This window comes from Photinus pyralis, unplaced genomic scaffold (assembly GCF_008802855.1).
Source record: "Photinus pyralis isolate 1611_PpyrPB1 unplaced genomic scaffold, Ppyr1.3 Ppyr1.4_LG7, whole genome shotgun sequence".
Lineage (NCBI taxonomy): Eukaryota > Metazoa > Arthropoda > Insecta > Coleoptera > Lampyridae > Photinus > Photinus pyralis.
In genome coordinates, this window is record NW_022170738.1 from 8,242,252 (window position 1) to 8,264,094 (window position 21,843).

Genomic DNA, 21,843 nt, shown 5'->3' on the forward strand with positions numbered 1-21,843 from the left:
ACACCACGTTACATAAACATTACGTAAACACTGTGCGTGTGCTAGTTATACGTGCAATAGAATATTGAAGCTGTATTACCGACTAATATTTATATGACATAACATGCAAATACATCAACTTTTTTTTAGTAAAAGATTAGAAGCTGCACCGCATACTAATCCTTCCACGAATTTTTTTCAATTAAATTGATCTTAAGTTCTAAGCTAACATTCATTATATCGACAATATTGAATGCGTGTGTATATAGATAGAAAACATTTAAATTTTGTAACCCCAGTGTAAATTCTGACTATATACGACTGTGCATAGTTTACAAGTCGTCGAGGAGAAACAATTGCGAAAGAAATCGACATCGGATAAACTTAAAGGGCTCACAAGTAAGCTCCCGATATTCGATCTAGTCTCGACGATTGCTCATCCTTTCCGCGCATGTAACATGCAGGTCGCATTTGCGCCCGGGGCCGCCGCGACAAAATTCTAATTTTGAATTTCGTGTAGCATCGGAAACGTACCCGCCGCCAAAAACTTGGTCGAACTTCAAAAGTCGATCGATTATAGTAGTGAGCAAATAACTGAAGTGAGGAATGCGGTAGCAGGATGTATTAAAGATAACCAAGAGTTGCATATGTCTTGACAAAAGGAGCGTCCACTTTGCATGTCTCCCTGTGGAGCAAAGAAGATCAGTGTATAGCTCACATATGTGCACTGATGATAAGTGCTAGTGCGACGGTGCGTGGTGTTAACTTACTCGTCTTCCCACGGGCACACATCGTTACTCTTTGCCTCGGGTTCTGGACGGGATTCGGTTTCCAACGGTGTATCGCTACTTGCCGATTCGGCGTCCGGTTCGGCAAGAGGAGCCAACGGGAGACTGAGACTTGACTCTGCCTCGTCGTCTTCTTTGTGCTCAATCGAATCTGCCACTGTATCGTCTGTCACTGAACTTACACTTATAATGGGAGCGTTCGCGCCGGTAACGGAGCAAGTTTTCGTAAGACTACAACTCTTTTTGAAAGTTTTAGTGGAAGTAAATTCCTCGGTTTTATTGTCCGTATCACTAGCAACTGCAAGGGAGACTGGCGCGGCAAAAACCGCAGGGCTGCTCTCCTCAAAGGAAGACACCGAAGGCCTGATGTCGGAATGCCTTATTGGCACCGAAACGGATGCACGACGTTGTTCTACGAAAGAAACTGTCGACAGCTTTCTACTTGACTGGCCACCATCCAATGTACTCTGCTGAGTAATTCCACACGTGCGTCGGAATCGATCGGACACCTCAGTTACGACCGCACTTATATCCGATGAGGAACTACACGAATCCATTTGCGACGAATTCTTTCTAGAATGTGGTTCCGGTGTCACTTCCCAAGGGCACACGTCTTCCGACGTCGAAACGCTCGCCACGACCGCTACACTCGGCGGCTTCTTAATCCTACACGAAGATTCCGGATCGGTTCCTCCGTATTCGTCGTTAACTTCCGCCCTATAAAAGTCAAAACATTAGCAAATCACGAACCAATACTGCGACATTTGACCAAATTTATATATGAGAAAGGTTTTGGGTGCAACAGTATCATTGTGCGCAACAAAAATATTAGTGATAGATAATAGAGACATCTGTAGAATAGATATAGGTGACGCAAGCAACACAGTACTCTGGAACATTCCACAATTTAATAATGCGTATTTAATAATCATGCAATACCGGATTGAATTATGCTGGTTCAGATCTGAACTGGACGTTACGCCAGTCACTTCCCGTAATGCAATCCAGCATCGAGGCGAAAAAGAAACAAATAATCTACTGAAGAATTCTATTCTTCTAACAGTCTTAGGTAAAGTTTTAATCGACACATTTTAGAAAGACAATAGCTCGAATTAGTCAGAATACAACCACGTTTCAATGGCCAAAAATGTTATTCTTAAGGCCATCAAATTCTTTCAACATAGATTTGAGGTATGGAATTGTATTTTGTGTTTTTGTATGCATTTAATGCCGCTCACAAAATGTGCATAGAAATATTTATTGTAAAAACTAGATTTTCCCCCGTGACCTCATCGGTACGGTATGATACAAATCACTTGCGCATGTATCGATCAGTACCTACTCGAAATAATCGAATGCGATCTCAACGAAAAAATAAGTTAAAAAAAAATCCTATAATCTGATGAGGTCAAATTATGAATCTAAACCATCCGGGGTCACACAGACATAAAAAATTTCATGAAAAACCTTCTGGGAGACTTTTGAAAGTGCTGAATATGATTGAACATAACTTTTGAGCTTATTCTTGAAATACCAAGCATTCTAAAAAGTACTGCTTATTATAATGTGGAAAGTACTTTTCTGGTCGATCACATTTACACCACATTTTGTTCTATTGTGTTCTAGAATAATCTCTGGTCTGTTACTCGTTTCATCAATATCTGCTTTATCGTCCATTGTCTATAATAAAATCACACTTTCTTTTTGTTAGCGACATATTGGAATCGAGAAGATCCAATGGGACGAAATCTATTCGAAAGGAACTCTAGAGGTATTTTTCTTTTTTCCACTGTACCGGTCAAGCTGTTTCATTTTCAAGAGGAAATTGAGGCAAAAGGTAATTAGTGTAGGTAGTAGTTATCCACTGTCATATTCCTATCGAAATTCCTTATAGGACCTCAACCTCTTTGTTTACTGCAATAATGTAATCGATTGCCGATATGCAGGAGCAGAGCAATGCCATTTTGATTTGCAGCCGGTCCGTGTGGCGCAGTTCAGTTCAAGCTGAAGTGTGGTGCTGAGGGTCCCTGGTTCGAATCCGGGTTCGGGCAAGGATATTTGTAAATGTATAGTGGGTGCGGTTGGTAGAGCAGCCTCAGCTGAAACCCCGGCCACTCAAAAATAAAGGCAAACTAAAAAAAAATTAAAAGAATTCCATAACTGGTCGTTCTAAGGAGGACCACTACCAGTCCTATTGATGGGTGTTGTCTAAAACAATAGCCGCCACTTGCGTAAAAATCCCGAAGATTGAAAAAACGTTTGTGCTGAACATGAGTCATCACCTTGCAATGTCGCAAACTGCCATACTGTATGTACCTCTAACTGCGCACACCTCACCGTTGGAAACGTCGCTTTCCGTACCGGTTCGCGAAGGAAGAAGTCTATAACTGCATGATTTTGCTATAGTCCGTCTCACCTACACTTCTCTTATGGTCAACAACGATGCCAAATGTCATTAGAATACGATTTGTAGAAAATGGGCAGCCCAGGTTCGATTTCCGGCCGATGCAGAATTTTTAAAATTATTATATATTGTTTAGCATTTCTACATTTCGCCATACCACAGATATTCACAAACAACCGATTGCTAACCTTATGCATTTAAATCATAACACATTTAGCGCCCTCTGTTGAGCAGCAGTATAAACATGTACAGCAAAATTACGCTTATGGATTTATGCATTAGATGTCGCTGCAAAAAATATAAAGCGAATGGGTAGCTCCATTCTTGAATTAAACAATGGTGGGCAAACTGTCATATCATATCGCTGTATACCAATAATACCAATAATAAGGAATTCGAATTGTGCAAACTTTAGCGCTTTAAATTTTTTGCAGCGACATTTAATTCATAAATTCGTAAGCGTCATTTTACCGGTTCAAACATGGTTTAAAGGGTATATGTTTATACTGCTGCGAAATAGAGGGCGTTTTTAAATATACCTAAATAAAGTCACTGGATATAGAAAGTACCGCAATCATCCGCCATTTTTTATCAAATTTGCTGCCAACTTAAAAAAATTGACAAATAAAATCTGAATAGCTGTCATTTTTTATAACCTAACTTCATACTACTGTCATGTTTTATAAAAATATATACAGATATCTCCAGACAGGTGGAACAATCCCTAATATTAAAGTTACTAGAATCTGGTAACTTCCGCCATTTGTGGGCAGAAATCATGCGCTCTCTCTAACACACGAGCCCAATGGATTGCGGTACTTTCTATATTTAGTGACTTTATACCTAAATTAAAGTCCCTAGATCACTAAAGTAACGCGAATAGCAGCCATTTTGGCTCAGTTTTGGAACCGCGAAATTTAAAATTGAAAAACAGTTGAAAAGTATGTATAAAGTACGTATTTTGTAGTGCGGATACTTGGATAGGGCAAGTTTTGTGAGCGATTCACATCACAAGAAAAATGGAGTTGTTTCGCTTTTTCAATCGTTTCACCACTCCACATAAAACCCTTGTGTGTATCCAATTCTAAATATTTTAATTGATCTTCATTGAAAGTTTTAGAAAAATTGTCTTCACTTCTGAGTAATTTCTTTTTTCGGCTTCTATTTTCTTGCAAAAGTGCCTAGATGCGCTTCTCTAATGAATTAAATGGTTACCTACATCAGTAGTGTCCTAAATGTACAGATAACTATTTTATTATAATATAAAACAACAAATGTCAAACCTGACGCTAGGTGTCAATTGTCAAATGGCCATTTTGGCTCAATTAGCAGTTTGTTTTTGTCTAATATCTGGCCTAATGAATCGCGTTACCTTAGTAATCTAGGGACTTTATACCTAAATGTGTTACCCATTAAATACATAAGGTTGGCAATCTGTTGTTTTGTAGGTATATTTGTGGTCATACCACGAACTTATAAATTAAGATGAACTGCTAATGCTGAATTGACAAATGACACCTACATGGGGACAGCCATGATGTGCACTCATTTGGCGCGAAATTCAAATCAACTAATAAACAAGCATTACCCTCCTATGATCTACCACAACCCTCTATAATTACAAGCCGTGCTGAGAATTAGGGCAACACTGCATGGTAGGCCGATTTCCTAATTCAACTTGACAGATTTCAGGTGTATTTTATATGTGTTTTGGGTGTAATATTCCTATTCACTAGTTTTAACAGAGCGAGATTGCATAAATTTGTGTTACTCCGTATGGAATCAACAGAAATTATTATTCAGGTAAGTTGCTAAACGAAATATATCGATTTGTTGTCATAACCTCTAAAGCAGACTACTCCTTACTGGACCCTTTAGGCCTTTACAAGCACTTGTATTTGTTCAAAGTACCTGTACAAGCTCAAATATGACCTACACACTACATGGTACGTAAGTACGGTAAGTGTTTATCGTGAAAAAACACAATTAGTTTGTATTTCAGGTATTCTAGCACGGACATGTCAAGTCGATTTTCTGAAGGAACCGTTCCAGGAGTTCACGGTACGGGAATTTGAAGTCTACGGTGCTCCCCTCCGTACCTAGACCCACTGGAGTAGCGACTGGCTGAAAGTTTGCCATTCCGAATCACACCTGGTCGTTGATAAAACCTCGCTGATGCAGAGCGATTTACTGTCCTTTTGCCGAAATTAAGTGCTCAAGCGTGTGCTTTACCTCGACCTCTTTCGACAGAAGTTCACCAATTTCGTAGATCTCGATGGAAAACACATTATAATGCATTTACCAATTTACAGCGTTCCGAATTTTAAAGTCAAATAAAAATGTTATTATCCATTTTTGTAAATAAATAAAATATATGTAGGTACAATTGTAAGCTGCCTAAGTATCTTTCTTCTGTATTAAAACCACCAAGGCGAAACACAGGAGAGAGGAAAAATGCAATTTTTCAAGAGAAACAAGACGCCATTAAAACGTGAATCGGCTCACCGATTGACTTTCGAACAATGTTGCCAAACTTCTCAGCATGGCTTGTAATTATAGACGGCTGTGGATCTACGTTAACATCACGTTTTCTAAATAAATTACTGTGACACATGTCATTTTCCAAGGCTGCAATAGTCTCAAAACTTGAGCACTAGGAACAATCCCCTAGAAAATAACTAAAATGTGCACATCATGGCCGCGCCCATGCTAGGGCCATTTCTACCTCTATGCAACTGTTTGATCAGCAGTCAATCTTAATTTATAAGTTCGTGGGTTATAGGTACTAATGATGATCGTTGATGTAGGTTGGCAAATGGATGAATGCGCGCGGAAGGTTTCCAATTTAATAAAACACTTCCCGAAATTCCCACCGGAACGGGAACGGGGAAATACAGGCAAAAAAAGACGAGATTTTACGTTTTATAGTTGAAACTGCGGAAGATAGAGACTTCTACATTTAGAACGTAGGTTTCTTCGGGAGCGAAAATGTGTACACTTCCAGAAATTCCCACGAGAACGGGAAAATAGGTACACGGCATTGACTAATAGGCGATACGAAATCGCCGAGCACGACTATTAAAAAACAGGATTATGAGTTTTATGGAATTAGCAGCCTCTACGGTTCTGTTAGCACATACGAACTCTTTTTGATGAAATTTTCCTTAATCGCCTCGCTCCTAGAATTGCCCCGGGTGTGAGGCGATCCAATCACAGACCGCGTCCTGTACGTGCTTCTTCATGGTTCCAAAAACGTGGAACGGCGACATTTTAACCATGGTGGCAATCTTGTCCTCTTTGATGAGTCTGTTGGCCTTTATAGCTTCAACCACGCGCGCAAATGCATTCATCCGTAATCTTCACACTGGATTACCCTGGTCGCGCATTGTCGGGATTTACCAGAATCGTGCCGATCACATTTTGACTATAGTGTAGCTGAACCTGTTGTCAGTGCACATAGCAGCTTCGTTTCATTCAATTCCCAACACACGAAAAGAATCCTCATAGCAGTAAAACGCAACCTATAGGAGTGCTATTCGTACTATCTAGTCCGAGCCGGCGACTATCGCGCTGCTTGTAATGTATATTGGTTGTGATATACAAGGGCAAAAGAATGCAAAAAGATTAAGATATACAGGATGTTGCATTAAAAAATACCAAAATCTCAGAAACAGTGGCCCAAAATGATTTTTACTACGCCACTGGATTCAATGTAAAAAATAAAATAGACAGATTTTACACTTTTTCTATCCCAAAAAGTCAACCTTTTCGTTTGACCCTGTGTCTGAGCAGCGTAACAAATCAGTGTCTATCTTTAAAAACAACTGAGATACACTGCAGTCGACCAAAATGTGACACACGGTACATACCTATGTTCTTAAATGTTTCTGGATTTTTACAAATTAAACGTGGTTATACTTATTCCAAAGATTTCGGCTAACGTTTTGATGTATATATGTTTTTAAAAAAATACTTTACCATGGACTACAAAAAAAAATAAGTTCAGAAGTAACAGAGTGAACAGTTAAAATCTCTTGAAACAGCAACGAAGGCGGGTACACAATAACACTCGATAATACATTATTTATAAAGGTTTCCAAAATTCACATTTAATTGCGTGACAGAGCGTGAACAGCTGCCAGTTCAGGCAAGGGTTCAAGAATACATCGACGATACAACACCTAAAATGAGTACAATGATTGTAGGCGCTCGCACTTACGGACTTGGTAGTGGTGCGCTCGAGCCCTTAGACTGGCTTGGTAGGTCACCCCTGAAAGTGAAGCATGACTTGACTGGCTCTAAAAGTTTCTCTTTTGGCATTGCACATCGCGCAAGGATGTACAGGGTATACAGTACAAAATGTGCCCTAACCCTTTTTTTAGATTGCGGATACAAATAGCGCGCCGTTAAAGCTCATGCGCCGTGCAATGAAAGCCGCCATGTTTATTGTAATATACCTGTATGGAATATCGCTGAGATTACTTTGAGAGTGCGAGTGCGGCACGCGCGTGTCCCTTACGCCGGAAATAGCCAATTCGTGTGCCGATCCCGACAAGCTTCGATCGCTTCCCCTGCGTTTTGAAAGAGCGCCACAGCCGACGATGGTAGTTGGAGGTGCTTGCTGTTGCAGGAGAGAAGGATTTGGTGCGCTACTGGTCGATGCTTTCTTTTTCGTCGGACCAAACCCGAAAAACCTGCAAACGCGCCATGAGAACGGCTGAACAGAAACGCCGTGTACTTGCCGTTTCTTTTGAGAAGGTTGAATACCAGAAGCAAGAAGGCTTTTATAATACTCCGATCTAATAAACCTCGGATAACAATCTTTCTTCAATAATAAAGTGTAAACGTGTTCTTGAGCCGCATCAAACGTAAATCTACTGGGAGATTTCATCTCCTGGTGTACCTTCTCCATTGTTTTTCCGTCGATATTAATTTCGCAAGGAGCGCCAGGTGCCAAAAACTCACTAGATTTGAGAAAATAATTAAAGACCTTTGGAGGAAAAGTACTCACTCAAAAATTTCGCTAACTTTTCGTTGTATTTGAGACTGAGAGGAACGGCGCAGATCATTGACCGCCATCCAAAACCGTATGTTTTCGTGACTGTATTCCTTTCTAAGATAATTCGTGAACTCCTGGATACCTGTTGGATCCGATACTAATTCCTCCATTGATAAACCCCACCTTCTAACACGCTTTTCCGTTGGTATTTCAACTCTAAAAACAATAACGGCGATGAGAACACGCGAGAGATCGCTTACATTTTCACTTACAAAGGACTGTTGAGTTGCCAGTACGTTAGATCTTCGCTCACCCAAGGATTCGAGGGTTGCGTGTTTACAATCAAAGGATCGTATTCAGCATATGTCTCAACGTGTTGCATCATACTCTCTAGGGCTTGCGATACTTTCACTCGCGTCCTTAGTAAACTATTCTTGAGCAACTCAACCTATAAATAAAAGAAGTGGGTAACGTATAGATTTGACTTTTGATTGACTAATCAAGGGAAACGACGAGGGATTCCCGTTTCCAATAATTCGCCAATTTTCGCAAACCCGTTTTCAAATGAACGAGATAAGTTAATGCGATTTATATCTGCTCGCAACGACCGTCGGAATATAAATTTCTCATTTTATTTCTATCAAATTATACTAACCTCTCTTTTGCAATCCTCAATGGTCCTTTTTCGCACTCTCGATCCATTCCTACATCTATTGGGCACGGGGCATTGCTCCAAGGAACTCACCATTCCAGGTGGAGGTCGATGTATACGCCAGTACGCTCTCTCTTGGGAATCACTAACAATTTTATCTCCTTTCTTTAACACTTTCGCCAATTTAACCTGAAAGTAACAAATTGTAGAATGTGGGTACGCAAACACGGCCCTTCGACCTTTTTCTTTGTCGGCCTTTTAACCGAAATTCTACGTAAAATTTTCACCATCTTTACTAAATTGTCGGTGAAGGTAAATGAAGATCAAACACTTGCGGATGCGCTTATTGCGATAAATGTTTATCGCAGAATTAGGAACAAGATATAAATGTGACGTAAGAGTTTGCCATGTGGTTGTAACATCCGAACTGTATTAATTTAAAACGGAAGTCATTCGCTAATAATGATTCATATATGAAATTGGCGGCGCGCGGCGCTCTAGAAAGCAATTGAAGCTTTCCTCTGTTCATGCTTTTTCAAAATTTATTTCTTAATGAATTGTCCGTATTTATTTACTTGAATTTTTCTGGATTGTTTCTATTATTTCTGAATTCTTTAGTTGTTCACAAGTTTTTTTTAAATATTTTTAATTTTCAAAATTTTCTACCATTCAATTTTTGGAATTTGTATGCTACCAATTTAAATCTTGAAATTTTTTTGCCGACAGGAATACTTTTTTTTACTTGACTTTTAATTTTCAAAAAAATTGAATTCTCAATTGCAGAGTAACTTATTTGAGGTTACCGAATCTTCCAATTTTTTAAATATTTAGAACATATTCACATTATCTAGTTTTGTTAATTTTTTTGATTTGTTTTTTTCAAATGTGTCTAATTTCTCTAAATTTTTATAATCAATTGTCTTTCTGGAATTGTTGCTATTTTTCTGGATTTCCCAAACTATTTCAATGTTTGGATTTTTAAATTATTTTTTGAACTTGCACTTTTGTGTGCACTTGCAGGATTATCATTATTTTTAAATTTTCGTTGGTTATCCCGAATTTTATTTTTTATTTTATTATGCACATTTGAAATTTTTTTAAAAAATTACAAATTATTTTGAATTCTGTGAGTTTCGATTTTTTTCAAAATCTTCTAAAACGGTTTTTTAATTTTTCGATTCAATTTTTAAATGTTTTTAATTTTTCCGCATTATATAGAAATCTCCGAAAACTGCATTTTTGTTTTTTTTACAATTGTTGCGCATTTATGAAGTTTTCCATTATTTGAATTTTTACGAGTTTCTTGATCACCTAGTTATTATTTAATGTTTTCTGATGTATCTTTATTTTTCCCAAATTCGAATGTGTACACTCCTAGTAATTTTTTAAATGTTCTGAATTTTTTGAAGTTTTCTAAATGAATTTTCCGTATTTAATAATATTGTAGCGAACATTTCAGAAATCTCGATGGATATCGAGGCGCCATGAAAGATTAGTCATCGGCGATAAAGAATGAAGGCTGATGACATACTCTTTCCCGGAAATGTCACGTGTTTTGCTCTAGCTCAGGGGTCGGCAATCTATTGAAACAGAAGAGCCAAAAATTACAACTTATAACATTTCCCAGTTTTGAAAGAGCCACAAAAAAATTTTGATTTAATATTATAGTATTTGGCTATATACAGGGTCCTGCAACAATGCGTCGGTTTTTCCTACATAGCTGATACCTGGTAAAAAATATTGGTGGTTGCGGATCTACAGAAATTATTTTTGCATGTACAGGGTGTCCCATTTTTACGATGTCAATAAATAACTGATCTTTTTAAATAGAATATCCTGCATATTTTTACTTGTTTCAATGCCATTTGTTCAAACTGCTATAACTATTCTTTTTCAAATGGAACTACTACTGTTTTATTTCGCTATTCGATTGTCTTTTGCGTTCTCTTCAATGTTTATAAGGGGTGCCCTGTGCTTAAACCCCGCAGTTTTTATGTTATTCAATATTTTTCACAAAAGTACCTACTCATTAATTAATTACGTGTTTATACATCGGAGTAGGCTGCTATAATAAAAAAACCAAAGAATACAAGAAAGTAAAGGTAAACAGGTGTCACAAATTAGATAATTATTTGCTGCAAGTGTACTTTTGATTTGGTAAACAAATAAGATTAATTAAAAAGGCGAATTTCGAACAAATGAAGTAATTTCTTTAGATAAATACGGAGAGCCGCAACTTTATATCAAAAGAGCCGCATGCGGCTCGCGAGCCGCAGATTGCCGACCCCTGCTCTAGCTAGAACATTCGAATAGACTCGTGTACACTCGGGTTTATTATATAAGTAAATGTAATATGAATAATTATTTTGCTCTAGAGTTGTGGTTTTTTTTCTTTTTCTTTTTATAAAATTAATAAAACAACAACAACCCCTCAGGCCTAGCCTCAGACGGGCATAATGACCATGAGTACGTCTCTTACATTAATTTTCATTTCTATTGTATACCTACGTTGTAGTTTCTGTTAATAAAGACTTTTATTATTATTATTATATTGTTATTATAAGTACATGGAATTTCGTTTCAGAACAGTTTCAACTTCGATGCGTTTATGTTATGTTATAAATTGTAAGTGATAAATAATATTTACTGTTATAAATTAATCCATTTTAAGACTGTTATAAATTTATTGTTAATTGTCAATAAATAAAACCACGTAATTAAATTTACGTTACAATATTTAAATCTGTATTCTTTTTAGTCTGAATTTTGTTTTCGAATACTTTTAATTTCCTCTATTACTTACAAGAACTAGTTATCACAAAGATGTTAAATTTAACTAAAACAATCTAACACAGACAATTTAACCTCTTTGTGATAACTAGTTCTTGTAAGTATTTTGTGATATTTTATTGCTTGATTTTACTCTACGATTTCAGTTACCTGATGATGATGGTTATGTCGAAACATGTTGTAAATGTTAAATTTTGATAATATTAAGGAATATATGGGGAAGGTATAAATATTTTCTCATAACGATTACCATTCGCCCCCATTTTGTGCACTTCAATTCCAACGTTATGGACGACACTCATTTCTACCTTTTTATTTCTACGAATTTGTGTTGTGTAAATTTTCTAAAATGTTCAAATGTTTATAATTTGTTTTAAATTTTTTCCTGCGACAGGAAGCATTTTTATATTTGGAATTGGTTGAATGTCACTAATGATGATGAATATTCATGCATTTGAATTCACCGAGTTTCCTATAAAAATTTAAAAAACGTTCAGAATTGAATTTTTTTGAATGTTGTGTATGAATTTTTCTAAAGCTTTATCTAAAACGGTTTAAAGTTTTTCGATTAGATTGTCTATTATATTAATTTTTTTTTGATTTTTCAGGAATATTCCTCGTTTTTTGAACTTTTTAATACTTTTCTTGGAAGGTTCCATAATTTTTTAAATTCTGTTTATGGTTCAAATGTTTTTGATTTATCATTATTTTCCTAAATTCGAGCTTTCCAATTTTCTGAATTTTCCGTATTTTTTAATCATAATATTTTATTGTGCGAATATGCGTAATATTAAAAAATGTCCTGCTTTATTTGTAATACTTTTGTAGTTTTTAGTTGTTCACAGCTTTTATCAAATATTTTTAATTTTTGAAATTAGTGAATTTTTCTCCCGATGAAAAACGTTTTTTATATTTTTTTGAACTGGCTGAATTTATTTAATTCGCTGAATGTTGTGCACATACTTACTGTTTATTTAAACTTAAATTTGTGTACACTTTTCGGATTTTTAATTTATCTAAATAATCAATTCTTTTTCTTTTTACAATTCTTCTGTATTTCCCGGACTTTTTTAACTGAATTTTTTAAATATTATTTGTAGGCTGTTTTCTTAATGAATTTTCCGTATTTTTGTATTTCCAATATTTTTCAAGTCTTTTCAAAGGTATCCTTATTAATTTTTTAATTGACGTTGTGTACGAATTGTGTACAAATTACTGTGAGCTGTTTTGATATTTTTTATTATTAAGTTTTTATAATTTTTCTGAAAAGTCTCCCCTTATATTTGTTTTCCTCCGATAGGAAAAGATGTTTAAACATTTTCGAATTTTCTCGCACTTTCCAAATTGATCATATTTTTCTACATTTTTCTGAATTTTTATAAATTTTCATGATTTTTTAAATTTGATAATTTTTTGAAATATTGAATTGTTACACATTTATTAAGGTAATTGCAACAAGACAACCAATTCATCAAAAGCAAAAACTAGAAGTTGAAAAATTAGCTGCCGTGGTATACCTATACCGGGTTTAACAATTAAGAATGCCAAAGAAATTTGGTAGCAAAAAGACGCATTCTTTCCAAATACATACAGGATTCTAAGTGCATTGGGTCCATGAAGTTAGCAGAACATTGGCGGCACCAATTTTGGGACTAGATGAATTTGTTAGTAGTATATACAGTGCGTTCGAGATAAAAGGTCACCTCAATATCTATTTTATGTGGGGAGATACCAACAGATGTAATTTTATATGTAACATTACGATCTATCTGTTCGCATTTTTAAACTTCCGGAATCACTTACGGTTTAACCGGAAATCGATGCAACTTTTCTTTTTCAAATGCAATACTGTTTTTTTATGCTATTTAAAAAGAGTAATCAATTTTCTGTATGACAACACAAAATATGCATATGGTTGATTTACAAAAAATGAAGAAATTCGTAATTCAACATTTAGAAAATTTATGAAATCTAACATGCCGTGTATCATATCACACAGAAAACACCTACAATAATTTGTTCAATGTTTCAATTTTAAGATTTACTTTTGCACGATACGATCTCCCCGTGTAATGCAACAGGCACCGTGCATCCTGACAGCACACGGCATGCTAGATTTCATAAATTTTCCAAATATAAAATCACGAATTTCTCCAAGGAAAAGAGTTTTAAAAATTGAAATGTGTGGGTGAGGATAAAGCTAATTAAATGAAAAAACCTGTTATCTGTGTGTGAAACAAAACGCTGATTTGCCCTTTATCCAACTCGCAAGTGTCTTCTTTGTCAAATTACAGTAGCGATTTCCTTTTCTATATCTCCAAATTAGTAAAAGTGCCAAAGGCAATAACCATTGGTTTAAATAAATTTTTTTACAAGCGCAAAATTAACTGAAGCACAATGATCGAGTTCACAATTAATAAATGGCCTCAGATAGTTGTATCCCTTTATCGGCGTCCTTTATTTAAAGGCATTGGTCCTTGAAACTTTGACAAGGGAAACTCTAGGTCGAGCATTGTTTACGTTTGACCCTTACAAGTTTACTTCCTAGGTTTGCATGTACCCGATCCTTTTAGATCCCTAATTTCCTTTTGATACCTGGTACGTTTACAAATATCGACGAAATAAATCGCTGAAGGATATTACGTAATGACTACCAATTTACGAAGTTAATTAAAATTGCAATATGTACCGAACAAAATCCCCAAACACGAATTAATTATAAGCACCGACTAAACGAAATTTGATTGGGCAGTTTATTGAATATTAGGAATTAAATGTACTAAACGTTGATTGGGGAACTTTATTGCGTGCCCTTCGAAGTTTGTTAGCGAAAATCATTGTAGAATGTAGGTTACTTGCGGGGCACCCCTCAACGGGATGTATGGGGGTAATAAATTTAAATGAAAAACTCTTATCTTATTAAAATAACGCTGTTAACCACAAAGTGATGTAAAAACTAATTTGCATGCAACGTAAATCCACCGCAGTAAACTTGACTGAATACGAAAAGTTAAACCATTTGATATATACATGGCGGATGGAATGATGTAAACCCATTCGTTTGAATGTATTCCACAAATTAGGAGGGACTCGTTGAAAATTTAAAAGGAATTTTAATTGTTGTAAGAGATTCGGGGCGTTTTAAAGGATTTGCTTTAACAATGGATTTTCGCGTTATTTTATAAGAATGTACCCGATAGAAAGCGTTTAGCGAAGCAAATTGCATTGAAAGTAGGTCAAAAACAATTCAAAAGCTATCCATGTTTAATTAACGTCGTTGAATGGCGATAATCAGTTTTATGAATTTGCATTTCTCCTACACGATTTATTCCCCTTTAAAATGTGTATTTATTTTATCTGACTTGCTTTTACGAAGGCAGACAAGGTAAAAACTCGGTAATACCCACACTCTAGCGAAGTAAACCGGGAGTTAGTTGTAATTAACTACTAACAACGGGGAAGCGAACACGCCTTTCGTGACCCGAATATAGGTATAAAATTTACTTTGTTTAGTTGGGTTGGGTACTCTTAGAAACGACAAAAATTACAATCCAACCGCAGCACATCGCCATCAAACATGTATTGTTCATAATTAGTAAGTATCACCAGGACTCTTTACATCCACGATTTTCCAAAAAACGACACGCCGCTACTTTAGAATCTCATGGATTTCGTAATTTAAATAAACAGTAAATTTCATTTAAATCACTGTTAGTAATTGTACCCGCACCTCTGTAAGTTTGAGAGGCATGGCATCAAAATATGCTAAACTAGTAGCCGTACAGTAGTGTATGACACGCTTCCCTATATTTCCCTGTAAAATGACTATGATCTTTGACTTTCATATGCTGTAAATGGCTTTAGGACAATGGGACAAGTAGTTGCCTTGTAAAAGGATTAGGATCTAAAGTTTTCATTGGAATTGGATTGATGATTTCGGTAGCAATACTCTAAAGTTTTTTTTAATGAACCGGTAAATGCAATCACTTCATATATCAATCCTAAATCGTGCGTTGTAGTGATGCTGTTGTAAACGGTATATGTATTAGTGTTCTATAATCTTCGAGGTGAGTTAAATTCGCACAATCCTCAAAATATACTTTCTCCCGTGCGACGCGGACGGAGGCACTCATCGGGCGTGTCCCCGGGTGGCAGATAGGGGGATACCCACATAGACACATGAATGATCGTAAAGTGACTCGTCTTTCGTTGTGGGTAGTGATGATTTTAAGTGGTTCGTCGGAGCTAAAACCTAGACCACCGCGGACAACCCTCCCAAGTCAAGGTGTTAGCGACCGTGCCGAGGACTGCGTGGCACTGGGGTGCAGTATCAATAATAATGCCTCTCGAATACCGGGCGATCTCGGAGTGGTGACTCTTTTCCTTCGGGAAGCTGCTCTGGGCAAACGGCTCTGACCAGGTGAGACCGCATTTCCGCACTGCTCTTGGGAATTGTATGGACGATAATCTTAATAAACCTTTTCTGAGCTCCTCGTCAGGGGGAACCAACAAGCCGTACTCCAACTTAAGGCCTTATTCAAGGACCTGGTGGTGGGCCAGCCCCTATATTCGCAAGATGAATAGGACAGAATAACTGCCGTAGTATAGTTAGAAATAATGTAAAACGCGTGTTGCCTGTATCTGTACCGCGGTAGGATCTGTGCAATAATATACAGTCAATCCAACCAACCAAGTCTGTTAAGAGGGCGATGGTTTGGTGTCGCTGTATTTTAGAAGTAACAGTCTGTGTCAATGGTGGTAAATTTAAACGTGAATATTCAATTTGAACTGGAATAAATAACAAAAAAAATTATTTCAAAAACATAATGTTTATTGTACCTACCTGATTCACATTACAGCTTTTGTTTTCTGGTGTGTAAATAAATAATGGTGAGGGTTTTCCAACACGGGAACAAGAGCCATACAATTGGCGATGTGAAAACATTGTAAAGAAGACCTGTTTCAGGCAAGAACCTTGGGTTTACAGAGGACGCATAAGCGGTCTGGGCCTGGTGGAGGATCCTCTTTATTGTAGGAGGGATAGTCAATGAATCGAATCTTAAACAACGGATGATTTCTGTTGTAGGGATTTCTTTGCTCTAAGATTTCAACTGAAAGATGGACGGAGCATGCACTTGGTTGTCTACTCGGCCTATGTCCCATACGACTCGAAAGGGGCTCCACCTACTAGGGAGCTGTCAAAGTTGATAGAGTACCGTCGAAATGGTGGCTTCCCTTTTGTGCTAGGCTATGAGGCAAACGCACACCATGTTGCATAGGGCAGCACGGACACAAACTCGAGAGACGACCACCTTCTGGAGTGCTTGTAAACAACTGATTTGAATGTTTTAAGTCAGGGAGCAACCCCTACCTTCGCCACAGTGCGGAGGCAACAGGTTATCAATCTGACATTGGGCTCCTCTTCAATAGCTCACATGATCACGAGTTGGGCGGTGTTTGATGAGCCGTCGCTTTCAGACATTCTTTTCCAACTATACCGGACATCCCACTGCGGGCCCTGCAGGTTTCGGAATGACGGAATCCTCGATCCACCGACCGGCACTGCTATGTGGCGAAACTGTCAGGCCGGTTAGGTGGGGCACATTTGCTTTGTCGAAAAGCAGGCCAGTTTGAAGGGGCGGCCGCATGAGTAAGCGACGCCATAACAGCCTGAGTTAAGGACAGCTGTAAACTGCGGACCTTTCGACGAACGAAGAGAACACATTGGTAGAACTCAGACCTTGAATCGGTTCTTTATGGCCCTTTAATAAGGCCGTACGAACTAAGCTGCTGTGAACTGGAATGATGGTTCACTGCCAGAATAAGACCATTTTGAAAGTCTAAACGAGGATCATGGAGAACCCGGGGCAAAAAGTGTGACACTGAGGCTACCATGGTAGATATAGGTACGTCTAACGCAGGAGAGGCTCTTACATCTCCCCACTCCCCACTTTTCAGGCTCTAAGCACTACGTAACTTCGGAGTCGGCTCCTCCGTACTCTGAACGAGAACGGAACGTATACACAAGGATTCGCGGACGATCTCGCGATCATTATAACTGGAAAGTTTCCTTAAAAGAATGATCTGGGACACTGCGGAATAGGGGGCAACGAAAAGGTGGAGGAGCTGGCTCGCGAAGACAGTGGTGGGATCGGAACCGAGCCTACCCTAGGAATTTTCTCTCCGTAGTCAGGGCAAACACTAGAAGAAATTACTTTAACCCAAAAGCTTTCACACTGTGTATAAATGGGACAGATATCCAAGATTAAAGACTGGGTGACCAGTCAATTCCAGGCTCAATAACAACAAGCAACTGGATTCAGACGTCCAAGACCTCCTTACAGGGCCCCTTGGCAAGCCAGGTTAGGAATCCTCATCGATCATGTAGTCCTATCCCTTATTGAGAGGAACGGGCTCTAAACCTAGTTGTGATAGAAAGGGGGTAGCCACAATGTGCCTTTGGTGTGCTTAAATTCTGCCTGGTCCGGTTCGCCCTTGTAAACAGAACAGAATAGAATAAAATTTGCGAAAGGCTGCAAATAATAAAATTTGGAACTCGAAAATGGCCAAACTTGAAATTTGACAACCAAAAATTGTCAAAAATGAAATTTGACATTAAAAGCTGGAGTAACTGCACCCGAAAATTGGTCAACAAAATGAAAATTGACATTCAATCATTGCCATAAAATTAGAACCATTTTCAAAAAATGATATTTAATATTCGACAATTGGAAAATAAAATTTGACACACTAGAATTTCAAAAAAGTGAAATTTGACACTTATAAATTGACGCCAAAAATTAGTCAGAAATGAAGGATAACATAAAAAATTGCTCAGAAATTAAATAGGACGGACAGCCGGACAAGCCAAAAATAAATTTGACATCCAAAATTAGTCAAAAATGAAATGTAACAATAAATAATAGACACTCTAAAATTGACAAACATGAAATTTAACACTTGAAAATGTGTAAAAAAGAAATTTAAAATCCAAAAATGACGAAAAATTTAATACCCGAAACTTGCAAACAAAATGAAATTTGACACTCAGTCATTGCTAAAAATTAAACTAACCACCCGAAAATTACAAGAAGTGGAATTTGACACCCAACATGAAAAAATCAAATTTGACACTCTAACATTGACAAAAATTACCAAAAAATTTGACACCCAAAAATAGTCAAAAGCCCAAATTTCACACCCTAAAATTACTAACAACCTTAAAATGATTGAACATTATAAAAGCCACCTTCACTTATACTGGAAGATGTACACACAACAATCCCAATGCACCAGGCCGCGGCGCGGCCCGAATATCGTTCGCTTAAGTTATACGAGGTGTCAATTTTAAAACTTGCACTCTTGCAGTCGGGCATATTTTCCAAACTAAAGAAGATATTGAAAATCGCGCAAAACCGTTTTGGGGGTATCTAGGGGGAACCGGAATGACGTTATGAGTGACAACCCTCTTAACCTCCTAGCCCCCCCCCCCCCCCCTTCAAAAATCCTAAATGGTAACCCCATACTTGTGACACATCGTTGGAAAGCTACTGAAAAATGCTTTCTAGTGGTACCAATAAAGTCAATATTCATTAAGACAAAAATTTAATAATTAACAAAAAAAAATAAATGTTGACATTCAGGGATTTATGGCAAATTGGAACTTCAACCTGAGCTGCTTCATTAAGCAATCTTGGTTGCTTTCTTTTTTTTTATTGATAACAGATCCCGTTTCTTCGAATTTAGCGACCAAATCTTGAACATAGGCATGGCTTACATTTCTCTCATTAAACGTTCTAGCTGTTCTAAAAGACGATCGAGTTTCGGAGCCATAAATGAATATTATTTCCACACGTTCAACTGTACTGTAAGTTAATAAAAAAAGAAAGCAACCAAGATTGCTTAATGAAGCAGCTCAGGTTTAAGTTCTTGGCCAATTTGCCATAAATCCCTCATTGTCAACATTCAGTTTTTTTGTTAATTATTAAATTTTGGTCTTAATGAATATTGACTTTATTGGTACCACTGGAAAGCATTTTTCAGTAACTTTCCAGCGACGTGTCAGAAGTATGGGGTTGCCATTTAGGATTTGAAGAGGGGGGGGGGGCTGGGGGGTTAACGAAGGGGGGGGGGTTTTCACTCATAACGTCATTCTAGTTCCCCTTGGATACCCCCGAAACGGTTTGGAGCGATTTTCAATATCTTCTTTAGTTTGGAAAATATGGCTGACTGCAAGTTTTAATATTGACACCCTATAGGTATATGATGTGATAGAAACCAGAAAGAATCATCTACAAAATGGCGACCGACAACGAGAACATGATTGACAACAAGGTACCGATTGCTAACAAGATATCGTAATAAAAAAAAGTAAAAACCATTATTACTTTCAAAAATATGTTACTGCCAAGTTCAGGTAGACTAAAATAGAGTGCAATATCTGATGTGATTATCTATCACCTGCGGCATTGGAAAAATCCCCACGTAAACCGCGTAAAAGTGGCATTTACCGTTCTTGTAATTGTATATTAATAAGTACAGCGTATTCATAAGTTTTAATTGCCAAGATAAATCAATCTAATTAGATGTGTTGAAGCAATGCAAACTTCACTAATTTTAAGGAAGGAACCGATGCCGTGACATGAATTAAGAAATTAAAGCTTTTAAAAAGATCAACAAAGTGTTTACGCTTATTGCAAAAGCACTTTTGTTCCACTTTTAGTAGCATAATAATCGGGCCATATTGTCAGATTTACATGCCCCCAAACGACTATAGCAATTAAAATTTAAATTAAGAACAGCTAATTGCATAATGTGCAGAAATTCCTACCCACACTAATTTTTTTTAAATCGCGACCAATTTAATTTACATCCATCAGCGAGCGTCAGTTGATTTGTTTCATGACCTGGATAGATAATTATTGGAATTCCCCGTTCTGTCCACCCCCTTTCGGTTTAGCGTCATCCGTTTCTGTAAGTGGAGGGCCGATAAAGTTTAATTACGTTACTAAAACGCGACCTTTCTTCTCGCTTGTCTTTTCAGGTCGAATTTACCGTACGTATAATCCGTCCGATACCTCCGAAGCGGCTGTACATTAATTAAGCGGATTAAGGACATTACCAAGAAATTACGTGGTTATGAAAGAAATTTAACTCCAATTACTTAATATAGTCGAGTTGGGGTCTCAACAGCAACACAAAAAAATCGATTACACAGTAGATGGTGGAAAAATGTTGCCATTGTTATATTATTGCACATCATACAACAAAAGTATCGCTGCTATAAATAGAAAAAAAAATCTTTAGGAGTGTGGCAGTAGTGCAGTACCTAGTATCTTTTGAATTCCACTTCTCTGTGATGCCATGCACTCCGTTGAGATTGATTGCATCAACATCTGGCGGTAAATTTGAAATTTTAAATTTGTTTCGGTGTCGAAAAGAGCGCACTTCTCGGTTCTCTGGTGCCGGGAAGTTCGAGTAGCTTTGCCTGAGCGTAAATTTAAAAATCATCAATACGACAATGGAATAAAGAAATTCGCTCTATAAGGGGAAAACAGCACTTTATTAAGGATCTTTACAACACACATCAAACTAACAATTTAAAACGCTTACGAAATGCTTGTAGCATTAAACACTACAGCTATCACACACGTCGTCTAGTATAAAATCAGTCGCGCCCACTGCAAAACTTATGTCTTTTTCTTCGCATGGGCAAGACATAGTATAATAGCATAATTTGTGTACACCTCACAGGCGCAGTGGGCGGCTACCTGCGATGATTGACGTGACTGTTTTTATACTAGAAGAACAATAGCTAAAAATACGGCAAATGACAATGATATATCACAAGCAACTATTAAGACAAACGTTGTGCGGCAAGTAATAAATTCATATAGACGGCCAAGAGACTCTCTCGTGCCCTAACGAATTGCTTTCTTTGTCTGTAGACGTCTATGGTATTTCTGTTATTGTATTCAAACTATATCCATTTATATGTTACGCCGGTAACAAAACAACCATTGCGCATTTACCTCGGGCTTGGTATGGTCTACTCACCCCGGAAACTAGCAGGGTCGGATTAAACAGACGATATACTTAGGACATTAGCCAGGTTGCGGACAGCATTTTCCGTTATGTTAGACGGCCATTTTTCCTTATAATATAAGTTTATAAGTGTAAAACATTTTTATAGTTAAGTTGCGGTGTGTGCTGGGCGTGTTCAATTTTGCTT

The 21,843-nt window shown here is 37.3% G+C and overlaps 1 protein-coding gene across 2 annotated transcripts in view; it reads right to left on the reverse strand.

Moving 5' to 3' along the window:
* Positions 1–8: 8 nt before the first annotated feature.
* Positions 9–21,843, reverse strand: part of LOC116175398 (regulator of G-protein signaling 9-like) — a 28,557-nt gene continuing 6,722 nt past the window's right edge. The window contains exons 4-11 of one of the 2 annotated variants that reach the window (XM_031493499.1): positions 8,826–9,011; positions 8,443–8,618; positions 8,183–8,386; positions 7,914–8,135; positions 7,629–7,865; positions 7,391–7,441; positions 750–1,484; positions 9–664 (exon numbers count right to left, since the gene is read on the reverse strand). In XM_031493499.1, the coding sequence (XP_031349359.1) occupies positions 604–664; positions 750–1,484; positions 7,391–7,441; positions 7,629–7,865; positions 7,914–8,135; positions 8,183–8,386; positions 8,443–8,618; positions 8,826–9,011 (1,872 nt within the window). In that variant the 3' untranslated portion in view covers positions 9–603. The remainder of the gene's footprint in view (positions 665–749; positions 1,485–7,390; positions 7,442–7,628; positions 7,866–7,913; positions 8,136–8,182; positions 8,387–8,442; positions 8,619–8,825; positions 9,012–21,843) is intronic. The other variant, XM_031493500.1, reaches the window with a different exon arrangement.